At 42.0% G+C, this 24,462-nt stretch overlaps 1 protein-coding gene across 1 annotated transcript in view; it reads right to left on the reverse strand.

The window, feature by feature from the left end:
• The window catches only part of LOC132898973 (calretinin-like), a 56,087-nt gene extending 31,625 nt beyond the window's left edge, over positions 1–24,462 (reverse strand). The window contains exons 1-3 of the mRNA XM_060940635.1: positions 24,378–24,462; positions 23,211–23,287; positions 9,407–9,496 (exon numbers count right to left, since the gene is read on the reverse strand). Coding sequence (XP_060796618.1) covers positions 9,407–9,496; positions 23,211–23,287; positions 24,378–24,462 — 252 coding nt within the window. The remainder of the gene's footprint in view (positions 1–9,406; positions 9,497–23,210; positions 23,288–24,377) is intronic.

Here is a 24,462-nt window from a genome sequence, read left to right on the forward strand (position 1 = left end):
TGATTTGGAAAAACCCAGATGGTTTGGTCCACAGATACAGTTCCCATACAGAACTTGATGTAGTCCAAAACTGTCTCTGTGAATGTTTCCAGGTCCTGATGTTCAAATAGGTCCCAGTCTGTGTGTTGAAGGCAGTCCTGGAGTTCGCTGAGTGCATTCTCAGGCCTAGTTGTTAGTCTTTGTGGTGGGCCTGGATCTGCATCTGAGGGGGGTGTATGCAGGGATGAGCAGCAAGGAAAGATGGTCTGACTGTCCGACGTGGGGGAGGGGCATGGCTCTGTAACAGTGTTTGATGTTGGAGTACACGTGATCAAGAGTCCTTTCCCCTTTTGTTGGGCACTTCACGTGCTGGTGAAACTTCAGGAGTACAGACTGGTCTTATTAAAGTCTCCAGCTATAATGTGAACACCATCAGGGTGGGCCCGCTGCTGTTCATTGATGGCGTTCAGCAGGAGAGAGAGTGCCGTGCTAATGTTAGCGTCTGGCAGGATGTAAACAGCGGTGACAATCACTATGGTTATCTCCCTCGGGAGAAAATAAGGCCAACATACACAGACATGTACTCTATGTCGGGGGAGCAGTGCTTTGCTATAACACTGCTGTTGTTGCACCAGTCCTCATGCAAGTAAATACAGAGCCCCCCACCTCTACTTTTGCCGGAGTCCTCAGTCCTATCCCCGCGGTGCAGGGAGCGGCCAGCTAGCTGCACGCTAGCATCGGGGATCTTCGGGTTCAGCCAGGTCTCTGTAATAATGAGGGCACAGCAGTCTCGAATGTAGCAATTTCCCACAAGTTGTAGTTTCAGATCCTCCATCTTGTGGGTGAGCGATCTGGCGTTGGTGAGATATAGGCTCAGCAGGGGTGGCTTGTGCGGTTGGTTCCTTAGCCTTAGCAGGAGGCCGGACCTGTGACCTTGCTTCTGCTTCCTCTCCCTCCTTCGCCTGCGCCGCTTTCCAGACCCGACAACAAACCACGGAAAATCCGGTGGTCTTGCTAGCTCATCTGGGATATTGTGACTGAATTGAAATTCCCTCCAAACGGCAATCTTATGTTGGTAGCCAATATCTACGAGGTCCTGGCGGCTGTAGTGGTGTACGGGTACCGCCGAAGCGAAAATACACAAAGTCCACAAACAAACATACAAAAGACATAAAAAAAACACACTGAAGGGGAGAGCCGTGAGCCCTGCGTCTGAGTGCGCTGCCATCTTGGTTGCCAGATTACTTAGCAATACAAACAAGTGTTGCCAGGCAAAACAAACATAAATAAAACATGTTCAAACAAAAATAGAACATAGATGACATATCAAATGTTTAAACTGAGAAAATGTATAATTTAAAGAGAAAAATTAGGTGATTTTAAATTTCATGACAACAACACATCTCAAAAAAGTTGGGACAAGGCCATGTTTCCCACTGTGAGACATCCCCTTTTCTCTTTACAACAATCTGTAAACGTCTGGGGACTGAGGAGACAAGTTGCTCAAGTTTAGGGATAGGAATGTTAACCCATTCTTGTCTAATGTAGGATTCTAGTTGCTCAACTGTCTTAGGTCTTTTTTGTCATATCTTCCGTTTTATGATGCACCAAATGTTTTCTATGGGTGAAAGATCTGGACTGCAGGCTGGCCAGTTCAGTACCCGGACCCTTCTTCTACGCAGCCATGATGCTGTAATTGATGCAGTATGTGGTTTGGCATGGTCATGTTGGAAAATGCAAGGTCTTCCCTGAAAGAGACGTCGTCTGGATGGGAGCATATGTTGCTCTAGAACCTGGATATACCTTTCAGCATTGATGGTGTCTTTCCAGATGTGTAAGCTGCCCATGCCACACACACTAATGCAACCCCATACCATCAGAGATGCAGGCTTCTGAACTGAGCGCTGATAACTTGGGTCGTCCTTCTCCTCTTTAGTCTGAATGACACGGCGTCCCTGATTTCCATAAAGAACTTCACATTTTGATTCATCTGACCACAGAACAGTTTTCCACTTTGCCACAGTCCATTTTAAATGAGCCTTGGCCCAGAGAAGACGTCTGCGCTTCTGGATCATGTTTAGATACGGCTTCTTCTTTGAACTATAGAGTTTTAGCTGGTGACGGCGGATGGCACGGTGAATTGTGTTCACAGATAATGTTCTCTGGAAATATTTCTGAGCCCATTTTGTGATTTCCAATACAGAAGCATGCCTGTATGTGATGCAGTGCCGTCTAAGGGCCCGAAGATCACGGGCACCCAGTATGGTTTTCCGGCCTTGACCCTTATGCACAGAGATTCTTCCAGATTCTCTGAATCTTTTGATGATATTATGCACTGTAGATGATGATATGTTCAAACTCTTTGCAATTTTACACTGTCGAACTCCTTTCTGATATTGCTCCACTATTTGTCGGCGCAGAATTAGGGGGATTGGTGATCCTCTTCCCATCTTTACTTCTGAGAGCCGCTGCCACTCCAAGATGCTCTTTTTATACCCAGTCATGTTAATGACCTATTGCCAATTGACCTAATGAGTTGCAATTTGGTCCTCCAGCTGTTCCTTTTTTGTACCTTTAACTTTTCCAGCCTGTTATTGCCCCTGTCCCAACTTTTTTGAGATGTGTCGCTGTCATGAAATTTCAAATGAGCCAATATTTGGCATGAAATTTCAAAATGTCTCACTTTCGACATTTGATATGTTGTCTATGTTCTATTGTGAATACAATATCAGCTTTTGAGATTTGTAAATTATTGCATTCTGTTTTTATTTACAATTTGTACTTTGTCCCAACTTTTTTGGAATCGGGGTTGTAGCTTTTTATTAGGTAAAGGAGTAGAGCTGGAGGGTCCTCAGGCAATGAGTGTTTTGGTAAACTGGGATGTATGGATGCTGTCGCCTCCCCCACTCTCACACGTTCACTTGTTGACGGTGTAGTGGCTGGCTGCTTTATGTCCCGGGGCTCTCTCATGACTGTGTTACCTTCTGGCTCTCTCTTTTAGTTATCCTGATGCCCTACGTCTGGCTGGAGTCTTATCACATTACTCCTGTGGAGGATGGCCCCATATGGACAGTCGAAAAACGAACTTGGAAGATAGACACTTACAGTTTTGCTCTGATGACTGAGGACTACAACTGACATAAATTTAGGACTGCAGATGTCATGAATAATTTTGCACTCAAGTCTCCATCAATGAACAGTTGATAACTTCAACAACACAGACTTCATGTTAAAACTATAATTAATTTCCTGGTTATACAATTGTATTTTGTGACTCTATAGGACACAGTTATAGAAGCGAGTTATTTATAATCCTGCTATCTATTCTCACCCAAATGAGGATGGGTTCCCTTTTGAGTCTGGTTCCTCTCAAGGTTTCTTCCACATGTTGTCTGTTTTTTCTTGCCACCATCACCACAGGCTTGCTCATTATGGATAAATTTATTAGGGATAAAGTTAGTTAATACGTTTTAGTGTCTTTATTTTTCTGTAAAGCTGCTTTGCAACAATGTCTGTTGTTAAAAGTGCTTTACAAATAAACTGACTTGCCATACTCCTTTAATTCAAAAATCCATTTGGTGCTGCAAAGCAAACATTTGCTTAGTCTCGCGTGCATCTCCAGGGTTCTAAGAATGCATAACTGGCTTTCAGTGCACTAGAGCAAAGCTAGAGTACCACCATAGAGAAAAGCAAGCTACATATGTCAGATGTAGTTGTAATTACACATTCATTCATATCAAATACACTCAAGTCACTCTTTGTACCATCAGGTTTCAGATGCAGCCCTAGACATTTGCTTCTATATTGACATTCCCCTATTATAGGCAGCTCTATGCTTTACCTATGTGTTAACCTTTCCTGCACCATACAGCACATATAAATCAGGATCACACCGAAATGTCAGGCTTTTAACAGCAGAACATATAATCCTTCACATAATCATATTATTAATGGGCAATTCCATGTAAATGTCAACCTCACCATGCAAAAATAAAGCAACATGTAATACATCAAAACCACTCCCAGAGATATCACCTAGGCCTGTATTTTACAGATGTGAATAAGTTGAACCAATTTGTAACCAACCTAATATGTCACTGTCAGTCTTTCTTTCTTATAATGTAAAACCCAAGCTAAAATCAACTTTGATCATGTACAATTCTATATTATTGCCACAAGCCACAGAAATGTATGCTAAAATCCACAAAACAGCAAAACAATAGCCATCCTAAATATTATTTAAGAACTTTGATAGTTTTAGCTGATATTTAGAGAGTTTTTCAAAGGGTTATGGTGGTTAAATTGCTGATTTTCTAAACATATGCCATGTCTATTTCAGACGCGTCACATCCATAACGGAATTATGTCACATCCATAACGCTGACTTTTCCTTCCTAGATTCTGCTTGAAATAGAAAATATTTTAAACAAAGGCTTTTTTTATTTTCAGCTAAGACTACTTTATTAAATGCATGCCTGCATTTGGATATTATGTTTGCAATTTCACAGAGTTTGATGAATATGTGTAGTCACCCTGAAAATGGGGTATTTTTTCCGTCACATCCATAACGCATGTCTTTTTTTGGCATTTTCTAAAGTTCTAAATGTACTATGGGAATTCTTTTTTTCCCATGACTTCTCCAATATGAGAGGTCTTAAAAATATACAACAAATTTTAAAATACTGGAAAGGAATAAAAATTAACTAGGTCAGTTGTTGCCATTTTGAGTCCAAATGTCACATCCATAACGCTGGAATTGCTCTAATCTCAAATAATGGACAAATACAGTATAATTTTCACAAACTGCCACAAACCCATCTGTCACACAGGCTGCTTCTCAATGTACTGTACGTTCTTGCAAGTTCTTGCTCAGTGTTATTGCTTTTCTCAGTTCCCTCTGAGAACAAGCACAGATAACTGAACACCATAGCAATGATTGATGTTATACCCTGGGTGAAGAAATTTAGAACTATGAGATGATTTGTAACACGAGCCAAGTTGCCTAAAGTCACTGCAGCTAAACAACTGAATGTCTTAGATAGCTGAAAATCTTCATCACTGACTTGTATTTCAAATCTATTGCTTCATTTTCCTGTTTCTGTTGTGCTCCTGAACCGGGGCTCTAGTGGCCTGGAAATCAGGGCCTGAGTGCACTAATCCCCTGATTCTCTAAGGAGATTTTACAGTACTTATTGAAATGTTAGTATACTTTACAACATTTCCAGGTTCTGATTGGATAGCATCCACTGAAGATGATGATGATGATGATGATGATGATAATAATAATAATCTTGTCTCGTCTTCATCCGCTTATCTGGGGACGGGTCGCGGAGGAAGCAGTCTGAGCATGGAAGCCCAAACTTCCCTTTCCCCAGACACCTCGACCAGCTCCTCGGGAAGAACACCAAGGCGTTCCCAGGCCAGCCGAGAGACATAGTCCCTCCAGCGTGTCCTGGGTCTTCCCCGGGCCTCCTCCCGGGGGGACATGCCTGGAACACCTCCCCAGAGAGGCGTCCAGGAGGCATCCGAAAAAGATGCCCAAGCCACCTCAGCTGATTCCTCTCGATTTGGAGGAGCAGCGGCTCTACTCCGAGCTCCTCCCAAGTGACTGTGCTTCTCACCCTATCTCTAAGGGAGTGCTCAGCCACCCTGTGAAGGAAACTCATTTCGGCAGCTTGTATTATAATAATAATAATAATAATAATAATAATATCTATAAAGTGATATTTCTCTTTCCCCCCACTCTTATTCCATTCCTTTCCATTGGGCCTCCCTTTTTCAGCCCTTATCTCACCCCCTTCTTTTACTGTTCCTATTTCATCTTTGTTCGACTCTCCCTCTCTTCATTTCTCCCTTTTAATTGTTTCCACACATCCAACCTCTCTTTTTACATTATCCCTTTCTCTTCTGTCTATCTTTATCTCTTCCTCATGTTTTATTTCCTTTTCACCTCCTTCCACCCCACATTTTCCTCCCTTAACCCTTTACCCTTCTCCTTCTCATCTCTTTCTCCCTTTCTGCCATTCCATTTTCCTCTTATATACCTTCACTGTATTTTCTGCACTTTCTTTCTTATCCCTTATAATATTTTCCACTTTCTTATCCGCTTTCCCTTTTCATTTCCTGTCTTCCCATTTGCTTTCCCCCTCCTTTCTCACTTATCTCCCTCCATCTTTTTTATCTCTCTCTTAAGCATGTTAAAATGATCTCGTGTCCTACAGAAGATTTGATGACTTATTGTGTCAAGCTGTAAAATAGTCTGAGAAAGCTGCTTTTCCTACCAAATTCAGATGAAAGAATTATGCAAGAATTCACCAATGCTAAACTATGAACAGTTTATATTAGGGCGAGCGATGCTTTGAGTATATATGTAGCTATCTTGTTGGCTTGATGATTAGGTTAGCTAGGCAGCTCATGGTGTATTCTTATCGAAGTGATTTTATTGAAACCCTCCAAATGAATCCAAGAAGAATTCTTGAAGAGTTATATTGAATTTGCCTGTGATGACCTGGCGACTTGTCCAGGGTGTACCCTGCCTTTCGCCCGTAGTCAGCTGGGATAGGCTCCAGCTTGCCTGCGACCCTGTAGGACAGGATAAAGCGGCTACAGATAATGAGATGAGATGAGATATTGAATTTGCCTTTCATGTTATCACACTTGATGCCCCAGTGAACATGTTAAAGTTGTTAAGCTTGTGTGTGGAGAGTTAATATGTGACCTATGTTGGTTAGGTCTACACTCCCCGGCCACTTTAATAGGAACTTGTTGTTGGTTCTAAGATCCCTGTTCTTGGCTGCAGGAGTGGAACCCAATGTGTTCTTCTGCTGTTGCTGAGATGCTTTTCTGCTCACCACGGTTGTAAAGAGTGATCATATGAGTTACTATATCCTTCCTGGCAAAAAAGCTCAAACCAATCTGTCCATTTCCCTCTGACCCTCTCTTATCAACAAGGCGTTTGTTTCCACCCACAGAACTGTCGCTCACTCACTCAGTGTTTTTTGTTTTCTGCACCATTCTGTGTAAACTCTAGAGACTGTTGTGTGTGAAAACCCCAGGAGATCAGCAGCTTCTGAAATACTCAAACCAGTCCATCTGGCTCAAACCAACACCGATACCACAGTGAAAAAAAGTCACACTTTGAGATCACAGTGTTTCCCATTCTGATGTTTGAAGTGAACATTAACTGAAGTTCTTGATTTGTATCTGCATGATTTTATGTATTGTGCTGCTGTCAAAGGATTGGCTGATTTAGAGAACTGCAGAAAACAGCAGGCAGATGGGTGTACCTAATAAAGTGGCCAGTGAGTGTATGTTAATGCAGATCATCTCACTGATCATCATCTTGCTCTGTCTACAGAGATGGATAGAAAAGGGAACAAATAAGAAGCTACTTGTTGTTTTCAAGGGTCTATTCATAGTAGACAGGTTGTGTGTGTGTGTGTGTGAGAGAGAGAGAGAGAGAGAGAGAGAATCAAACATACATTCCACAACTACAAATATGCTTGGCCTGGATTCTTCCTCACTTATAAGAACCTCTAGACAAATATCTTACAAATGAATAATTGAATATATGCAGGGTTTACAATCCGGGTAGGCAGCATCAGAACATTTCATGACGAAGTGCTTCCATGTGGAACTTGGTAGATGAAGAAAAAAAATACAGAAGTGGAGTGAGAAATGCAATCTCTTTCTGGACTAGTGGGCTTGGATTTTGAACCTCAGCAACCTCATCTGTTCACTTGCTATTTAATATCTTTAACCAGTGACCCCAATTTCCATACTGGAATAAAAAGCTGTTAATCCAGTAGCAAGTAAGGAGGCAAACACATTTTTTTAAAGGTAAATTATTACTGAATAGCTTGGGTTTGATTTTGTGCCCACATGCATCTCATTAGCCTCAGTGGTGCATAGTGATATTCTTGGAGAGCAGCTGAATAGAGCCTTGTATCATATTTATATACAAGGTTTTTACAAAAATTAATTACAAAAACTTGTGACTATGTGGCTCCACCCATTTTCCATCCATCCACTCCCATTCCTACATTCTCCCACATTAACTGTTGGTTTTATGCTGCTGTGCCTCTTTCAACTGTATAAACATTGGGGACTCGAGTGATGTTTAAGAGCAAGCCAGAATTTGTTTTCTAAAATGTCACTTAATTTACATTCATTTTTACTGCACACTTTATCAAATCAGGCACCTTTCCAAGCCAACGGAAGGCGGTTGTGGTTTGGAATGATAATTGGTCAGAGGAGCTCTGTCTTTACAGCGCCCCTTACATCTCAGCTAAGTAACTAACCATCATATCAGTGAAGTCAGCTTGCTAACTAAGATTTAAACAGGCTAGTGATATAGCAGGCCTAATTTAGCTTGCCTAAAATCTGTATCAAAGAACTAGCTAGCTAACACTAGATAGGTAGCTCATGTTCTTACTGAAGCGTTAGCTATAATGGACACATTTAGTGAACTAAAACTTTCTTCAACTGACAAAGAAGTTTGGTGCCAAAGTTTTCAGTGCCATAATGTTCTCTTGAGCAACAAAGTTGTAAACGTAAAGAAATTCCTTCACTTTTTTTTCTCAAATATTAACGCTCGGAGTGCTCAGACTTTCTATGAGATGTGTATATACTGTATGTTTAACCACTCAGGCTAGACCACTGCTTAGCATCATTGGTGACCTGGACACCAAGCCATCTTGAGGGGTCTTCTCAAGTTACACCATAGCATTTTAGCAAAAGTCAATGTAATTCCTCAAGAAAACTTTATAGATTAATTCTTTAGTCAAATTATATCTAAATACTGTCAAATTGCTAGGCTAGTTCTGCTCATCTTTTTGTTTAAAAACACCGAAGGGGTCTTTAACCACCAAAGGGATATTTAGTACTTTACTCCTGGTATAGGTAACTGTGTATACTTTTAACACATGTACCAAGCTGAGTACACAACCAAACAACTCCAATACCATTCTGTCAATCACAGATTTGCCTGGACAGTATTAAACAATGGACAGGAATGATCATGAACATGTCAGGACATTCTGTTCATCTATAAAGTGATGTATCTCCACATCATAACACTGATGCTGTTTGTCATTCATCATCTGATGTCCACTGCTGATCAATTCTCTACTTTATAATTGGATTTATATATACACTTAGGATGCTACGACCGCCGTCAACCCACATTTATTTATAAAGCCATTCTTTACCAATTCTCTGTTACAAAAGAAAATCAATAATGAAACTATAAAACCCGATATAAAAATACAATCTCTTGTGTTTGACGGAGATGCATATACCTGACCTAGCTGTGTGTTATTGCAAATATTGTTTTATTAATGTGGTGTTGAAAATGTGGCCTCACTTTTTTATGGTTTACAAGATTTACATTCTTTCTCAGGAAATTTTACAATAGATGATAATGTACCTCTGACATCTCAATCTTCGCTGCAGCGTTTTTCTCACATTGGTTCATGAACTCCTGCATCTTCTCTTTTAAGGTGTCATTCGCAGAATCCTTAAATACCCAAACACAAAGATGAAGAATTACACTGGAATGCATTGTTGGATACAAGGTACATCATGCAGTGCAACTACCAGATATCATGTTTGCATTACAAGCCCTTTTTTTGTGTTTTCAAATCCCAGGACTGCCAGAGACTTATTATTATTATTATGACAGGGCGGCACGGTGGTGTAGTGGTTAGCGCTGTCGCCTCACAGCAAGAAGGTCCTGGGTTCGAGCCCCGTGGCCGGCGAGGGCCTTTCTGTGTGGAGTTTGCATGTTCTCCCCGTGTCCGCGTGGGTTTCCTCCGGGTGCTCCGGTTTCCCCCACAGTCCAAAGACATGCAGGTTAGGTTAATTGGTGGCTCTAAATTGAGCGTAGGTGTGAATGTGAGTGTGAATGGTTGTCTGTGTCTATGTGTCAGCCCTGTGATGACCTGGCGACTTGTCCAGGGTGTACCCCGCCTTTGGCCCGTAGTCAGCTGGGATAGGATCCAGCTTGCCTGCGACCCTGTAGAAGGATAAAGCGGCTAGAGATAATGAGATGAGATGAGATTATTATGACAATGCTGGGATTTAAACTCACAATGTTCTGGCCACTACCACAGCATGTTAAATGCTGAACTAACACCAACACCAATCTGTCAGATAAATAAACTTCACAATATTATTCCAAACATCCAGGGACTAAATGAACAGGAATAAATGAACATTTCCTGATGAACACTACTGTTAACAACCAGGTAAAACTGTTTATGTCATATGACTGGAGTGTGTTAGTATTTCCTCTGTAAACTTAGTCTAGTTAATTAAGGATCTATCCCAGATAGCAGAGGGACGTTGAAACGGCGCCGATTCTTGGTCAGAATGGTCGGTTTCCGTCGTAAGTCAGAAAATCAATGCTGAAACGGCGCCGTGAAACATCGATTTCTCCGCCGTCGGAGAAGGTCGATTTATCACTGTTGAATCACCGTGGGTAAAGGTTGATCTGTCGACCGTCAGAGAAGGTTGAATATACGATGTTGAACCATCGTCACTTTTACCGGCCAGTTTTCAACATTGGTAGGGGACGTCCCACGCTGTCCCATAATGCAGTGCGATTACCACTGCTGTTTACTGGATGCACGTCATTTTCGTTATATACCTGGGTGCACGTGAAACTCCCACACCACTCGGTTGGATCGTGACTCTCTTGTGGATCGGCCTGCTGTTACGCTTGGACCATTGAAACAACATTGAGAAAAACACTGGACCACGCTACATTTTCATTCATCCCTGGACATCTGGTACGTACCATTATTCAGTCACTATTAAAGGGAATTTCGAATACAATTTCAAGCAGTTTAAGAAGTTACGATGAACTTCAGTCATATCACGCGTTGGAGAAATTTCCCTCAACTAGTATCCATTTGAAACAACAACAATGCAGATGCATTATTCAATCGAAAAACGATTCGAAGTACTTGTCTTGTTGGAGTGAAAACTTAGCGTTTAAATCGAGCATGTAGGCCTAGGTCGCATGTCGTTTTGAGCTGACCTGTTCTTTTGTGTAGCCATGGGTCGCGCCTCACGGCCATGAACTTTAAAGATTATCATTTAGAATAGGCATTTAGAAACCCATAGCCTACTGCTGACTTTCTTTATCAATGCTGCATCAAATTAATTTTGGTTATGTTTTTCTGTTTCCATGTACAGGTGTGCGCCGCAGGAGGAATAGGCCACAATTATAAATTATAAATAAATCATAAAATGTTTCTAAGAACTTGTTCAAGTGTGTTCTGTTCCTTATAAATGTTAAAAGTTATGCCTCATTAGATAGCTTGACAAACATTAGGAGAGGTGCATTGTTGCATGCATTTTTATATCCTGTTGTACATTAAACAGGCCGTAGCCTACGCACATTGATATAAATTAAGTTTCACTTTCATGGTTGAAGTATGCATGTGTGTGTTCATCCTAGGCAAGAGCCCCGATGCTTTATTGTTAGCTAGTTTAATTTAGCCTGTTTTGCTTAATTTGTAGCCTTCCTGTTGTACATAAAACAGGAAGTAAAGTTGGATGAATCATCGCCGAAAATTCAACTATAAATCGACCGAAATCCGTAGTTGAATAAAGGGTGAAAGGGGGTCTATTCTCTGTCGACCACCAGCCACTTTTCAACGTCGTTTCAACGCAAACTCGTATGAGCAAAGCGGTGTTGAATCAACGCCGGTGATCCACGATGATTCGACGGCGTATGGTCGAAGAACATGCTGATGATTCCCCGTCGAATCAACGCCCTTTTGCTATCTGGGATAGTAACTACTCATTAGATACTGATCACATATTATTAATCCACAGTTGCTGAGTCTTAATTTTCTCTTGCAGATCTACTTAATAATGCATCATGGCCTATTAAAGCACACATTTTATAATTATTAATGTTTATTATGTACATTTAATCACACAGTTTGTCCCTGTTTAGTTACCTGTAAGTTATGGAACAGGATTATAAACCGATAAATGTACGTGTTTAAGAAAGTTTTTAATATTAATATAATCTTTTAAGATGTTTGTGTTTATCATAATATTTCATTAAAATAATTAGTATTTAAATATAATAGTATATACAAAACAAGTGACCAATTAAAAGTCAGCTTTCACCCGCTTTTACAGTTCCACAATCACTGTCCATGCCATTTTGTTGAAGCTTTGGTGCAAACCAAGCTTCCAGTTAGGATTGTGCGACCTGCATGCCTAAATCATCATACATACCTCTTTTCAATCAATAGGCAATGGGTTCTTGAACTGGTTCCATTCAGGATTCTTTGAACTTTGGTGTCAGCTAGCAATCCTCCAGTTTTGAGTGGAACCGTTGTAATCAAGGATGTGCCATGAATGGAGGGTGTTGCACTAGATGATGGATCACATTGATTACCAACAAGCTTTTGTTCTTTTGTTGTAGATATGTGTTTTCATCCAAAAAACAACCATGGACCAACCACTAAGAAGATGTAGAAACTCTCCAAACTAATGACACGCCCCCTGACGTAATCATGGTTCACACTGGAAAAACCAGCTATAATTTTAGTTCCAGCTGTGAACCAACTTTTCAGGTTCCAAACCAATTTATTTTTGATTGAAGTGCTCTAAACAGAACAGAACCAGAATGGAACCCATTCCCTATTGGTGGAAAAGGGGTAATAACTCACCCCGAAAGACAGCATTTGGTTCAATAACACCATTTGTACATAAACAAATTCATAAAATAGTCTATATTTGAAAAAATAAATATTTAGGCAAACTAGGACTATACTGTCATTTGAATCTTCCTTTAAACTCTGGGCCACAGCTACCTGAGTGTGACACTCACAAGGAATGACACCAAGAAGAGGAAACAAGTATGGATGCTTTGAATTTAAAGGGGCTAGCTCACCCTTCCCAAAATGCTTTCCACCAAGTAGCGAGTCACTATTTTCAATGCTAGCGATATTCCAAAACAATTTGCAACAATTCATTGATGTCCTCAGCCATAGATCTTAAATTGTAATGTGAAATTAAAGATATTTTGTCAAAGTAATTATATTTTAAATGCTTTCAACCGATCAGTTTGGTTTCCGTATGGTTATTCTGTTGTAATGGATCTGAACCAGCCTCAGCCGTCTCGCAGGCAGTTGTGAAGGAAAAAAAAATATAACGCATATTTTGTCCAACCATGTTCTACATACTTGCCAAGTCTACTGATTCACATGGTAGTTTGACAGGTGAATACTGCCTACTGAATTGAATTCTAAAAACTACTGCATAACAAAATAATCAGTGAACACTGTTGGATTTGCTCTTCTGATCTCACTTCAGCTGTTTTCAGCACACAGGATACAAGTATATAGCGTCAAATAGTCATGAAGTGAAGCCGAGAGCCAATGGAATGGCGCGATAATGATGTTGGATCTAAATTGTATCGCTCTATCACACCATTCCATTGGTTCTTGTTATGGTTCCAGCCAATCAGCAATGAGGTCACATGTTACATCAACTCGTGCCAGTATTTGTAGAAACCAAACACATTCTCTTGATCACAAAGAATAAAAATGCCGAAGGAAAAAAAAAAGATTCACTATGACAAGTTCAAGGTGACTTGGTTGTCGGATCATCCAGCATCAAAGCATCGAGGCGAGGTGAGAAGCAGCATTTTGTGAAGTATGTCAGTCCTATTTCCCAATTAATTTTTTTTTCAAATATGGCACTCAGAATGCAGGAGAATCCACCATTTTACACCTTTATTGTTTTTTCCAAAACTTTCCAGGGGAGCATGCCCCTGGATCTCCCCAGTTGAGCAGTCTGATCTCCGGCTTTTCATTCTCTGGGGGTTGGCAAGTATGTATGACACAAAGATGAAAAAGAAACTCTAGATGGGTTTCGAATGGATCACTAACAGTGAATTTGTGGAGGTTTTGTGGCACACAGAGCTAGCAGGTAGCAGTCATGTGATTTCAAAACAAAAACAATGAATTGTGTTCTGGGATGTGTGAGCCAGCCCCTTTAAGTTGTGTAAGGGGATGGAACTCTGGGAACTTGAGTTGGAGTTCAGGGCAACTTCTAGCTGAAAAAGGCTTGTTCATTAGAGCAGAAAGGTTAGATGGAAAATATATATAGACAAATTTCAGAGTGGTTTTCCTCCCAAACTTTGGTTATCTCTCAACTCCATGATGGCTACTACTACAGTTTTCAGCTCTGCATCATTCCTTTGTCCATTTTTATAGATAACATTGTGTCTTCCCAAAACTATATACGCAGGTCAGTTTAAGATACGGAACATCGCAACATTAATGTTAGTAACAGTGCTGAAAACCTGAGTTCAGAGCAGCCGCCAAAAATGGCCACTCTGGACTACAATTCTCGAACACCACAGTGCCCCTCATGTCCAGAGTTTTAATTAGTACACCTGTCTCTCGTTAGTCTGCAATCACTCTCCTATATAAGCTCAGCAGTCACAATCACACATCCCGAAGTATCCCAGAGAGTCCCAGTACCTGACCTTACTGAGCCTTCTGACTTTCTGCCTGACTACTTGTGTTTAGATTTGGTTTATGTTTATTTCCTGACTCCATTTCCTCACCTTCCCTCTGATATCCTGTTCTGTGATCAACTGACCCTTGCCCGTCCCTGATTACGACACTGGCTTCCTGATTTGGATTTGTTGACAGTTTGTGACACACCTGCTCCCCCCTGCACTTGCATCCGTAAGTGCCTGCACTCTGACAGGATACTTTGCCATCTATGGATGCAACTGAGGAAGTGAAGCAAACTGCACTTAATGCTCAGGGGCAACTGTTAGGAGAGCACCAGCAGATGATTAGTGATCTTAACACCAGAACATCACAAATCACTGCTGTTGTATCGCAGGCCATCCTGACATGCTCCTCATCCTCTGCTGATTCAGCCCAGATGGTTCCATGACCCAAGAAATATTCAGGGGAAGTGTCTGACTGCAAGGGATTTCTGGTCCAATGCTCCCTGTATTTCACCACTCTTGCAGGAGCCACAGAAGAACAGAAGATTGCCCAATTCATCAATCTCCCCTCAGGCAAGGCTTTGCAGTGGGCTGGTACTGTTTGGGAGTGTGGGGGTGAACACACCACCTCTTATGACAGATTCATAGAACTGTTCGAGCATGTTTTCAATCACCAGTCCGAAGGAGTTGAGGTTGATGAGAGTTTATTAACCACCAGACAGGGAGATAGGAGAGTAGCAGAATATGCTTTGGAATTTCACACACTAGCCACTAGCAGTGGCTGGAATGAGCCTGCACTGAAGGCCACCTTTCGTCAAGGCGTACGCCTTGAAGTACTCCCCAAACTGGCATGCTGTGATGAACATCTCTCCCTAGACTCCCTAATTGATCTTGCTATTTGCCTGGACCACCTTGTAAAGAACTGACCTTCGTTACAGTCTCCTTCAGCCCCTTCTACTACTTTGGCTTCCCCAACTCCCATGGAGGTCTCTTATGCTCGTCTACAATGTTTGGAGAGAGACGCCGAGAGGGGCTATGTTTCTACTGTTGTAAGTCTGGCCATCTGATAGCAAAATGCCCAATTCACCTACCTAACCCAAAGAGAGAGGGTCAGATCTGTCAAGAAACCAGTCAACCTAGCCCAGTGAGTCCTGAATTAGTTCATAAGTTACATTCTTTAAAGGTGCCTGTCCTATTAAAACTGCCAGACTTGACCCATGTTCTCTCTGCCTTCATAGACTGAGGGGCAGAGGGGAATTTCATCAATAGCATGATTGTCCAGAAATACCACTTGAATGAATGAATGAACCCTTTATTGTCACTAGTCACAAGTACCAGTGAAATTGACCATCAACCTGTCCTTACATACGCACATACACACAATTGACAGAGGGGGAGTAGACAGGACAGGAAGACAGGAATTGAAAGAAAAATGTGCACAGAAGACCTCCAAAGACCAGTCAACCTGAAGGCCATAGATGGGGGCCCCACTGGTGACAGGCTTGTGACCACATGCATGTCATGCCTCGAAATTCAGGTGGGAGCAATTCATTCTGAGCTAATTTTCTTGTTGGTTACCCACACTGCCCATCACATTCTCATTTTGGGGTTCCTGTGGCTCCAGCTTCATGACCCTCTTGTTTCATGGCAACACAAATTAATCCTTCAGTGGTCCCCATCTTGCTTCCAGAACTGTCTGATTCCCCCCCAGCTCATGATATTTTTCACCTCGGTGGAGAGCTCATTGCCTAACTCTTTAGACAATGTTCCTTCATGTTACCTGGACCTCAAAGGAGTGTTCAGCAAGGGTAAAGTTATTGGCTTGCCTCATCACTGAGCCGATGATTGTGCCATTGACCTCCTCCCAGGTACAACTCCTCGCAACCACATATACCCTTTGTCCATCACTGAACAAACTACCATGGAAGAGTATGTCCAGGAGGCCTTGAAACAGGGGTACATTAGGCCTTCAACATCTCCAGCTTCATCTCCAATATCTCCAGCTTTTTCGTGGAGAAGAAAGGAGGAGGTCCTTGCCCCTGTATAGACTATTGAGGCTTGAACCAAATCACAGTAAAATATCCCTACCTGCTTCCCTTGGTGCCATCAGCCTTAGAACAGCTTAGATCAGACAAGATTTTCTCTAAGCTGGGTCTCTGAAACACATACAACTTGGTCAGGATTTGAGAGGGTGATGAATGGAAGACTGCATTTTGTACCACATCTGGGCACTTTGAATATTTGGTCATGCTTTATGTCCTTTCTTGCACACCAAGTGTTTTCCAGTGCCTCATTAATGAGGTTCTCAGAGACATGCTGGGGAGGTTTGTAATTGTCTATATAGACAACATCCTGATCTACTCCCCCAATGAAGATTCTCATCATGAACATGTAAGGTCAGTACTCTCCTGATTATTAAAGAACCATACTTAATTTATTTTAATTTATCTAGAAGTTTTCTCTATTTCTTTTTTCTCTGTTTATCTGTAATGATGCTGCTGGAATCTTAATTTCCCTGAGGGAACCCTCCCAAAGGGATCAATAAAGTTTTATCTAATCTAATCTAATCTGTACGTCAAAGCTGAGAAATACGAGTTCCATGTCCACCAGATACCATTCCTGGGGTACATCATCAGCTCAGAAGGTGTAAGCATGGACCAGAGTAAAGTCTCAGTGGTCACATCTTGGTCAACTCCCACCACAGTGAAGGAGCTACAACATTTCTTGGGGTTTGCAAATTGTCACTTCATTCATGGGTTCAGCATGATCGCTGCTCTGCTCACGACCCTGCTAAAGAAGGGACTGCGTTGCCTCCAGTGGAACTCAGCAGCCAAGGACACCTTCAACCAGCTCAAGTCCGCCTTCACAATGGCCCCAATCCTTCAGCATACAGACCCTACTAAGCCATTTATTGTAGAGGTCGATGCTTCAGAGACAGGAGTAGGAGGGGTCCTTTCACAGCAATTAGGGGATAAACTGAAATTGCACCCCATTGCTTTCTATTCTAAGAAACTCACCCCAACAGAACAGAATTATGACACAGAACTGAGAACTCCTAGCCATCAAACTGGCATTAGATGAATGGAGGCACTGGTTAGAGGGCACTGCACACCCATTTACCATCCTTACAGACCACAAGAATCTAGAGTATTTGAAGACAACCAAATGCCTGAACGCTCGCCAAGCCAGATGGACCCTGTTCTTCACACAATTTAGATTCACAATCTCCTACTGCCCTGGTTTTAGAAACACTAAAGCTGATGCCCTCTCCAGAATCCACGCCACCTCAAACCACACTCCAGAACCCACTCCCATATTACCACCTGACTGTTTTGTACAAGCCATCTCTTGGGACATAGATAAGGAGATAAGACAATCTCAACCTACCCAATCCACCTGAGAACTGCCCTCCCAGACCCATGTATGTGCTGCCACGATTCTGAGGTAAACTCATCACTTGGGCTCACTCCTCTCCAGCCACAGGACACCCCAGTAATCACTGTACATCTCTTCAGCTGTCCATCATTTCGATGATGACTAGTTGTTAGGTGATGCAGGAATGCATGTGGGCCATGAGGCCTGCCTTTGATTGGCACGGCCTCTGGCAACTGGGGCAGATGAAGTCTGAATTAGTCGCAACGGTATACCGTCTCTCATGAGCCCGGATGTAGTCTTTTCTTCTTTTCTCTCCCACTGCATTCTTTGCCTTCTTGATGGTGCAACGCCATTTTCCTCGGTCAAGGGCCTGCCTTTCCCAGCTGAAGTCATCCACTCCAGCACTCTTCATGTGTCTTTTCAGGACATCCTTGTATCTGTTTCTGACCTCTACATTTCCTCTTGCCAGTACTCAGTTCTCCATACAGGACTGCTTCGGGGAGTCGGTAGTCAGGCATTCACCATACATGACCAGCCCAGCGCAGTTGAGAGGCAGTAATAAGGGCTTCGACACTGACAGTCTCAGCTATCTTGAGCACTTCCACATCAGGAATCTTGTCTTGCCATTTGATGCCAAGAATCTGGTGCAGGTGTCTCAGCTATATACTGGTCAGTTTCTGTATGTGGTGTCTGTACAGTGTCATGCACTCTGTGGAGTACAGCAATACTGGGAGTACTACAGTATTGTACACCTTCACTTTTGTGGATCGGTTTATCTCATGGTGAGACCATAGTCTCTTTTGGAGGGCTCCAAAAGACTTGGTTGCAGCCTGCTTCCTGTGCTCAACTTCCAGATCTGAGGAGTTATTCTTTGTGACTGAGCTGCCTAAGTAAGTGAAGGATTCACAGTTCTTCAAGGCTTCACCTTTCACAAGAATGTCACATGGATGTAGCTCATGTGCTGGGGCAAGCTGGACCAAGAGCTCTGTTTTGGACACATTGATCTTCAGCCCAAAGAGGGTTGCCACTGCACTGAATCTGTCCACAATTTCCTGAAGATCACCTTGATCAGTAGCCACCAGCGCAGCGTCATCAGCATAGAGCAACTCACGAACACAGATTTATCTTGTTTTTGTAGGTGCCTTCAGTCTTCCAAGGTTGAAGAGCTTGCCATCTGACCAAGTCCTGATGTACACTCCTTTGTTGAGGTTGATGGACATGGTTTCTAACACTGCCCCAAGGTAAAAGGTGAAGAGAGTGGGGGCAAGAACACACCCTTGCCTAACACCATGGTTAATTGAAAAAGCCTCACTTGTACCTCCTCCAATGGTGACCTGTCCTGCCATGCCATTGTGGAACATCCTGATGATGTTCACAAGTCTCTCAGGACAACCATACAGATTCAACACTTTCCAGAGAGTCTGCCGGTCCACTGTATCAAAGGCCTTTGAGAAATCAATGAAGACCACATACAGGGGCTGACATTGCTCAATGGCCTTCTCCTGCAACTGTCTTAGGGTAAAGATCATGTCAGTAGTTGATCTTCCAGCTCGAAACCCCCATTGACTATCTGGCAACACATCTTCTGAAATGGACTTGATGCGATTCAACACAATCTTTGCCAGAATTTTGCCAGCAATGGATAAGAGGGATATTCCATGATGGTTCCCACATTCACTCCTCTCTCCCTTCTTCTTGTAGATTGTCACAATGAGGGCATCTTTGAAATCTTGTGGAAGGGCCATCTCCTCCAGGCATGCATTGTACAGCTCAAGAAGCTTCGCTCTCAGGCTTGGACCACCATGTTTTAGCACTTCGGCAGCAATACCATCCTGGCCAGGTGCCTTGCCATTCCTTGTGCTCTGCATGGCTTTCTCAAGGTCATCCATTGTGATAGGTTCGCGGAGTTCATCCCTCGTTGGTCTTCTATTCAGCCATTGACAGGCATTTGGATCTGCTGTCCCTTCCTGGTTGAGCAGCTTTTGGAAGTGTTCTTTCCAGCTCCCTTGGATTTCATCCAGATTTGTATGGAGTTTGGTGCCATCAGCACTTTTAACTGGAGCCACAGCATTACTCTTTGGTCCATACAAGCTTCTCAGGGCTTTGAAAAGCCCTTGAAAGTCGTTCCTCTCTGCCATTTCTTGCAGCTCCTCTGCCTTCCTACACCACCAATCATCTTTCATAGCTCTTGTCTCATGCTGCACTTTAGATCACCGTACATACCAACTACTCAAAAATACAGTGGTGCTTGAAAGTTTGTGAACCCTTTAGAATTTTCTATATTTCTGCATAAATATGACCTAAAACAACATCAGATTTTCACACAAGTCCTAAAAGTAGATAAAGAGAACCCAGTTAAACAAATGAGACAAAAATATTATACTTGATAATTTATTTATTGAGGAAAATGATCCAATATTACATATCTATGAGTGGCAAAAGCATGTGAACCTCTAGGATTAGCAGTTAATTTGCAGGTGCAATTAGAGTCAGGTGTTTTCGATCAATGGGATGACAATCAGGTGTGAGTGGGCACCCTGTTTTATTTAAAGAACAGGGATCTATCAAAGTCTGATCTTCACAACACATGTTTGTGGAAGTGTATCATGGCATGAACAAAGGAGATTTCTGAGGACCTCAGAAAAAGCATTGTTGATGCTCATCAGGCTGGAAAAGGTTATAAAACCATCTCTAAAGAGTTTGGACTCCACCAATCCACAGTCAGACAGACTGTGTACAAATGGAGGAAATTCAAGACCATTGTTACCCTCCCCAGGAGTGGTCGACAAATAAAGACAACTCCAAGAGCAAGGCGTGTAATAGTTGGCAAAGTCACAAAGGACCCCAGGATAACCTCTAAGCAACTGAAGGCCTCTCTCACATTGGCTAATGTTAATGTTCATGATTCCACCATCAGGAGAACACTGAACAACAATGGTGTGTATGGCAGGGTTGCAAGGAGAAAGCCACTGCTCTCCAAAAAGAACATTGCTGCTCATCTGCAGTTTGCTAAAGATCATGTGGACAAGCCAGAAGGCTATTGGAAAAATGTTTTATGGATGGATGAGACCAAAATAGAACTTTTTGGTTTAAATGAGAAGTGTTATGTTTGGAGAAAGGAAAACACTGCATTTCAGCATAAGAACCTTATCCCATCTGTAAAACATGGTGGTGGTAGTATCATGGTTTGGGACTGTTTTGCTGCATCTGAGCCAGGACAGCTTGCCATCATTGATGGAACAATGAATTCTGAATTATACCAGTGAATTCTAAAGGAAAATGTCAGGACATCTGTCCATGAACTGAATCTTAAGAGAAGGTGGGTCATGCAGCAAGACAACAACCCTAAGCGCACAAGTCGTTCTACCAAAGAATGGTTAAAGAAGAATAAAGTTAATGTTTTGGAATGGCTGAGTCAAAGTCCTGACCTTAATCCAATGGAAATGTTGTGGAAGGACCTGAAGCGAGCAGTTCATGTGCGGAAACCCACCAACATCCCAGAGTTGAAGCTGTTCTGTATGGAGCAATGGGCTAAAATTCCTCCAAGCCGGTGTGCAGGACTGATCAACAGTTACCGGAAATGTTTAGTCGCAGTTATTGCTGCACAAGGGGGTCACACCAGATACTGAAAGCAAAGGTTCACATACTTTTGCCACTCACAAATATGTAATATTGGATCATTTTCCTCAATAAATAAATGACCAAGTATAATATTTTTGTCTCATTTGTTTAACTGGGTTCTCTTCATTTACTTTTAGGACTTGTGTGAAAATCTGATGATGTTTTAGGTCATATTTATGCAGAAATATAGAAAATTTTAAAGTGTTCACAAACTTTCAAGCACTACTGTAAGTATTGGTGGGAGAACATGACCTCGGGCTTTAATCATTTTGCCTCTTCCTGCTCCGCCTTTGCCCAAGCGAAGGTACCATGAGCTCCACCGGCCAGAAAGTTCTGTCCTCTCCCAGTGCCACAATGACCCTGGTCACATATTACCATAGACCTTCTCACTGACCTACCCTGATCCCAAGGCAACACAGTCATCCTAGTGGTCATAGATCAATTCTCCATAGCCCTCAAACTCCTCCTGTTGCCCGGTCTCCCCATGGCATTTGAGACAGAATGCAAAACTCCTGTATAATCTCATTTTCCGCTACTATGGCATCCCTGAAGACATTGTCAGTAACCAGGGTCCCCAGTTTATCTCCAGGTTATGGGCTAAGTTCATGGACAGGCTAGAGGTATCGGTGAGCCTAAGATCAGGAGACCAATCACAGTCCAACAGCCAGGTGGAATGCGCCAACCAAGAGCTCGGCTGCTTCCACAGAATTTTTTGTATGAGGAACTAAAAGGACTGGGCACAATTCCTTCCCTGGGCAGAATATGCACAAAACTCCCTGAAACATTCTGCTACTCAGTTAGCCCCATTTCAGTGTATCCTTCACTATCAACTACCACTTTTTCCCTGAGACGATGCACCAACTCAAATCCTGACAGTGGATTCATGGTTTAAGAGGAGCGAGCAAGTATGGGAGGAGGTCCTCCAGAGACTAGAGCAAGTCAACAAGAAGTACAAGTAGTATGCAGACAAACGTAGAGGGGAGATCCCAGAATATGCTCCAGGGGACCAAGTGTGGGTATCCACAAAAGACTTAAGAGAGCCCAATACCTGCCGGAAACTTCAAGCCCAATACATAGATCCATACAAGGTGATTTGCAAGGTCAATGAGGTCTCATATAAATTAGAACTCCCACCTCACTGCAAAATGGCTCCCACTTTTCATGTGTCATGCTTGGGGGGTAACAGCACTGAAAACCTGAGTTCAGAGCAGTCTCCAAACATGGCCACACCGGACTACAATTCCCAAACACCACAGTGCCCCTCACCTCCAGAGTATTAACTAGTAGACCTGTCTCTCATTAATCTGCAATCACTCCCCTATATAAGCTCAGCAGTCACAAACACACATTGCAAGGTATCGTTCTGTGTCCCAGTACCTGACCTTACCGAGCCTTCTGACATTTTGCCTGACTGCTCGTGTTTAGACTTGGTTTACATTTATTTCCTGACTCCATTTCCTCGCCTGCCCTCTGATATCCTATTCACTGATCGACCGACCCTTGCCCGTCCCTAACTATGATATCAGTTTCCTGATTTGGATTTGTTGACCGGCTCTCCCCTGTGCTTGCATCCGTAAGTGCCTGCACCCTGACAATTAGTGTTTCAGCTCCAGCTAAATTGAAATTAAACTTCAGACTCTGATTGTCTTGGCTGATAAACTGAGTTCAGGGTAAAGGAGATATTGTGGACATTTAATCCCTGTTCTTGTGTCTTAATTGCATTATGGTCAATACTCACTGTGTTGGTTCCCTGGAGCACTGCCTCCAACTCCCTGAAAAAATCCTCCAGCTCCTTTCCTTCAATATAGCCTTTTCCTAGGAAATAGCAGAATTCTAGATTTGAGACCATATTTATTTAGACATGCTCACCATACAAGCTCATATACTAATATTTAGAAGCATGCATGCCAATTACTAATACATAATCTTTTAAATAACTTTCATCCTTTACATATAGTACATTTATATTTCTTTCATGAGGTCCACACAAGAAGGAATTATCATATTAAATCAGGAAATCCTTCTTTCTTTCTGGACATTCCCAGATAGCTAATCACAATTTTGTTTCAAAAATAATCCATGCGTCCTTATACTGCAGCTCGGGAATGTGAAAATATACGTATATTCACCAAATGCTGAACTTATTCAAGAAGTTATTTAGGAAATTCTGACAATTCATAAGGAAAATAAATCTGCACCACTGCTCTGACTTCTTTGGTAATTCTCCTGATTTTGACATTTCCTTTTTGCATAATTTTCCAATATCTGTGTACAAACCCTCATCAGAAGCACATAAGCAGATGCAACATGAATGAATATTTCATCTCTCACTTTTAGTCCCATGGACTCCTCCATGGAGGATCAGCATCCAGAGAGACTCACTTGATTCAAATAATAATAATAATAATAATAATAATAATAATCCTGTAAATGATCCCTACTGAAAAGTATGACTGATCTCCATTTTATTTCATTTGAATGGTATTTTATTGAAATTATTTTTATATGATGGTCAATCCCATGGCTAGGAAAAAATCTTCAGCATTTCTATCAGCCGATATTTTAATTTTAAACATTAAATGCTGCTTCTAAGGAGACAAACAATTTTGCCAGGTTATTTATTTATTTATTTATTTACTTTTTGATTCATCAATGAATTTTATTGTAATTTTTTGTTGTTGATAAGTTTATTATTATTATTATTATTATTATAATTTAGTCATTTTACTCAGAATTGTATTCTGCTTATGTCATCAGTTTCATATTCTTGAGATTCAACTTTTCTTTTTTAACACTGTATCATGTACACTATCCTATTAATATCTTGTTAACATGTTGTTAGTGCTATAGCTGCTTTATGTACAGATTAATGTAAAGTCTGCAGGACCCCTGAGCTGTGACTCACCGTGGCGGTCAAATTGTTCCCACACGGTGATGAAGTGCGCTGCGGTGACTTCAGCTAGGTGCAGGTGCTGCGGGTTTACAGCCAT

The sequence above is a fragment of the Neoarius graeffei genome, chromosome 15, assembly GCF_027579695.1.
Source record: "Neoarius graeffei isolate fNeoGra1 chromosome 15, fNeoGra1.pri, whole genome shotgun sequence".
NCBI classification, from domain to species: domain Eukaryota; kingdom Metazoa; phylum Chordata; class Actinopteri; order Siluriformes; family Ariidae; genus Neoarius; species Neoarius graeffei.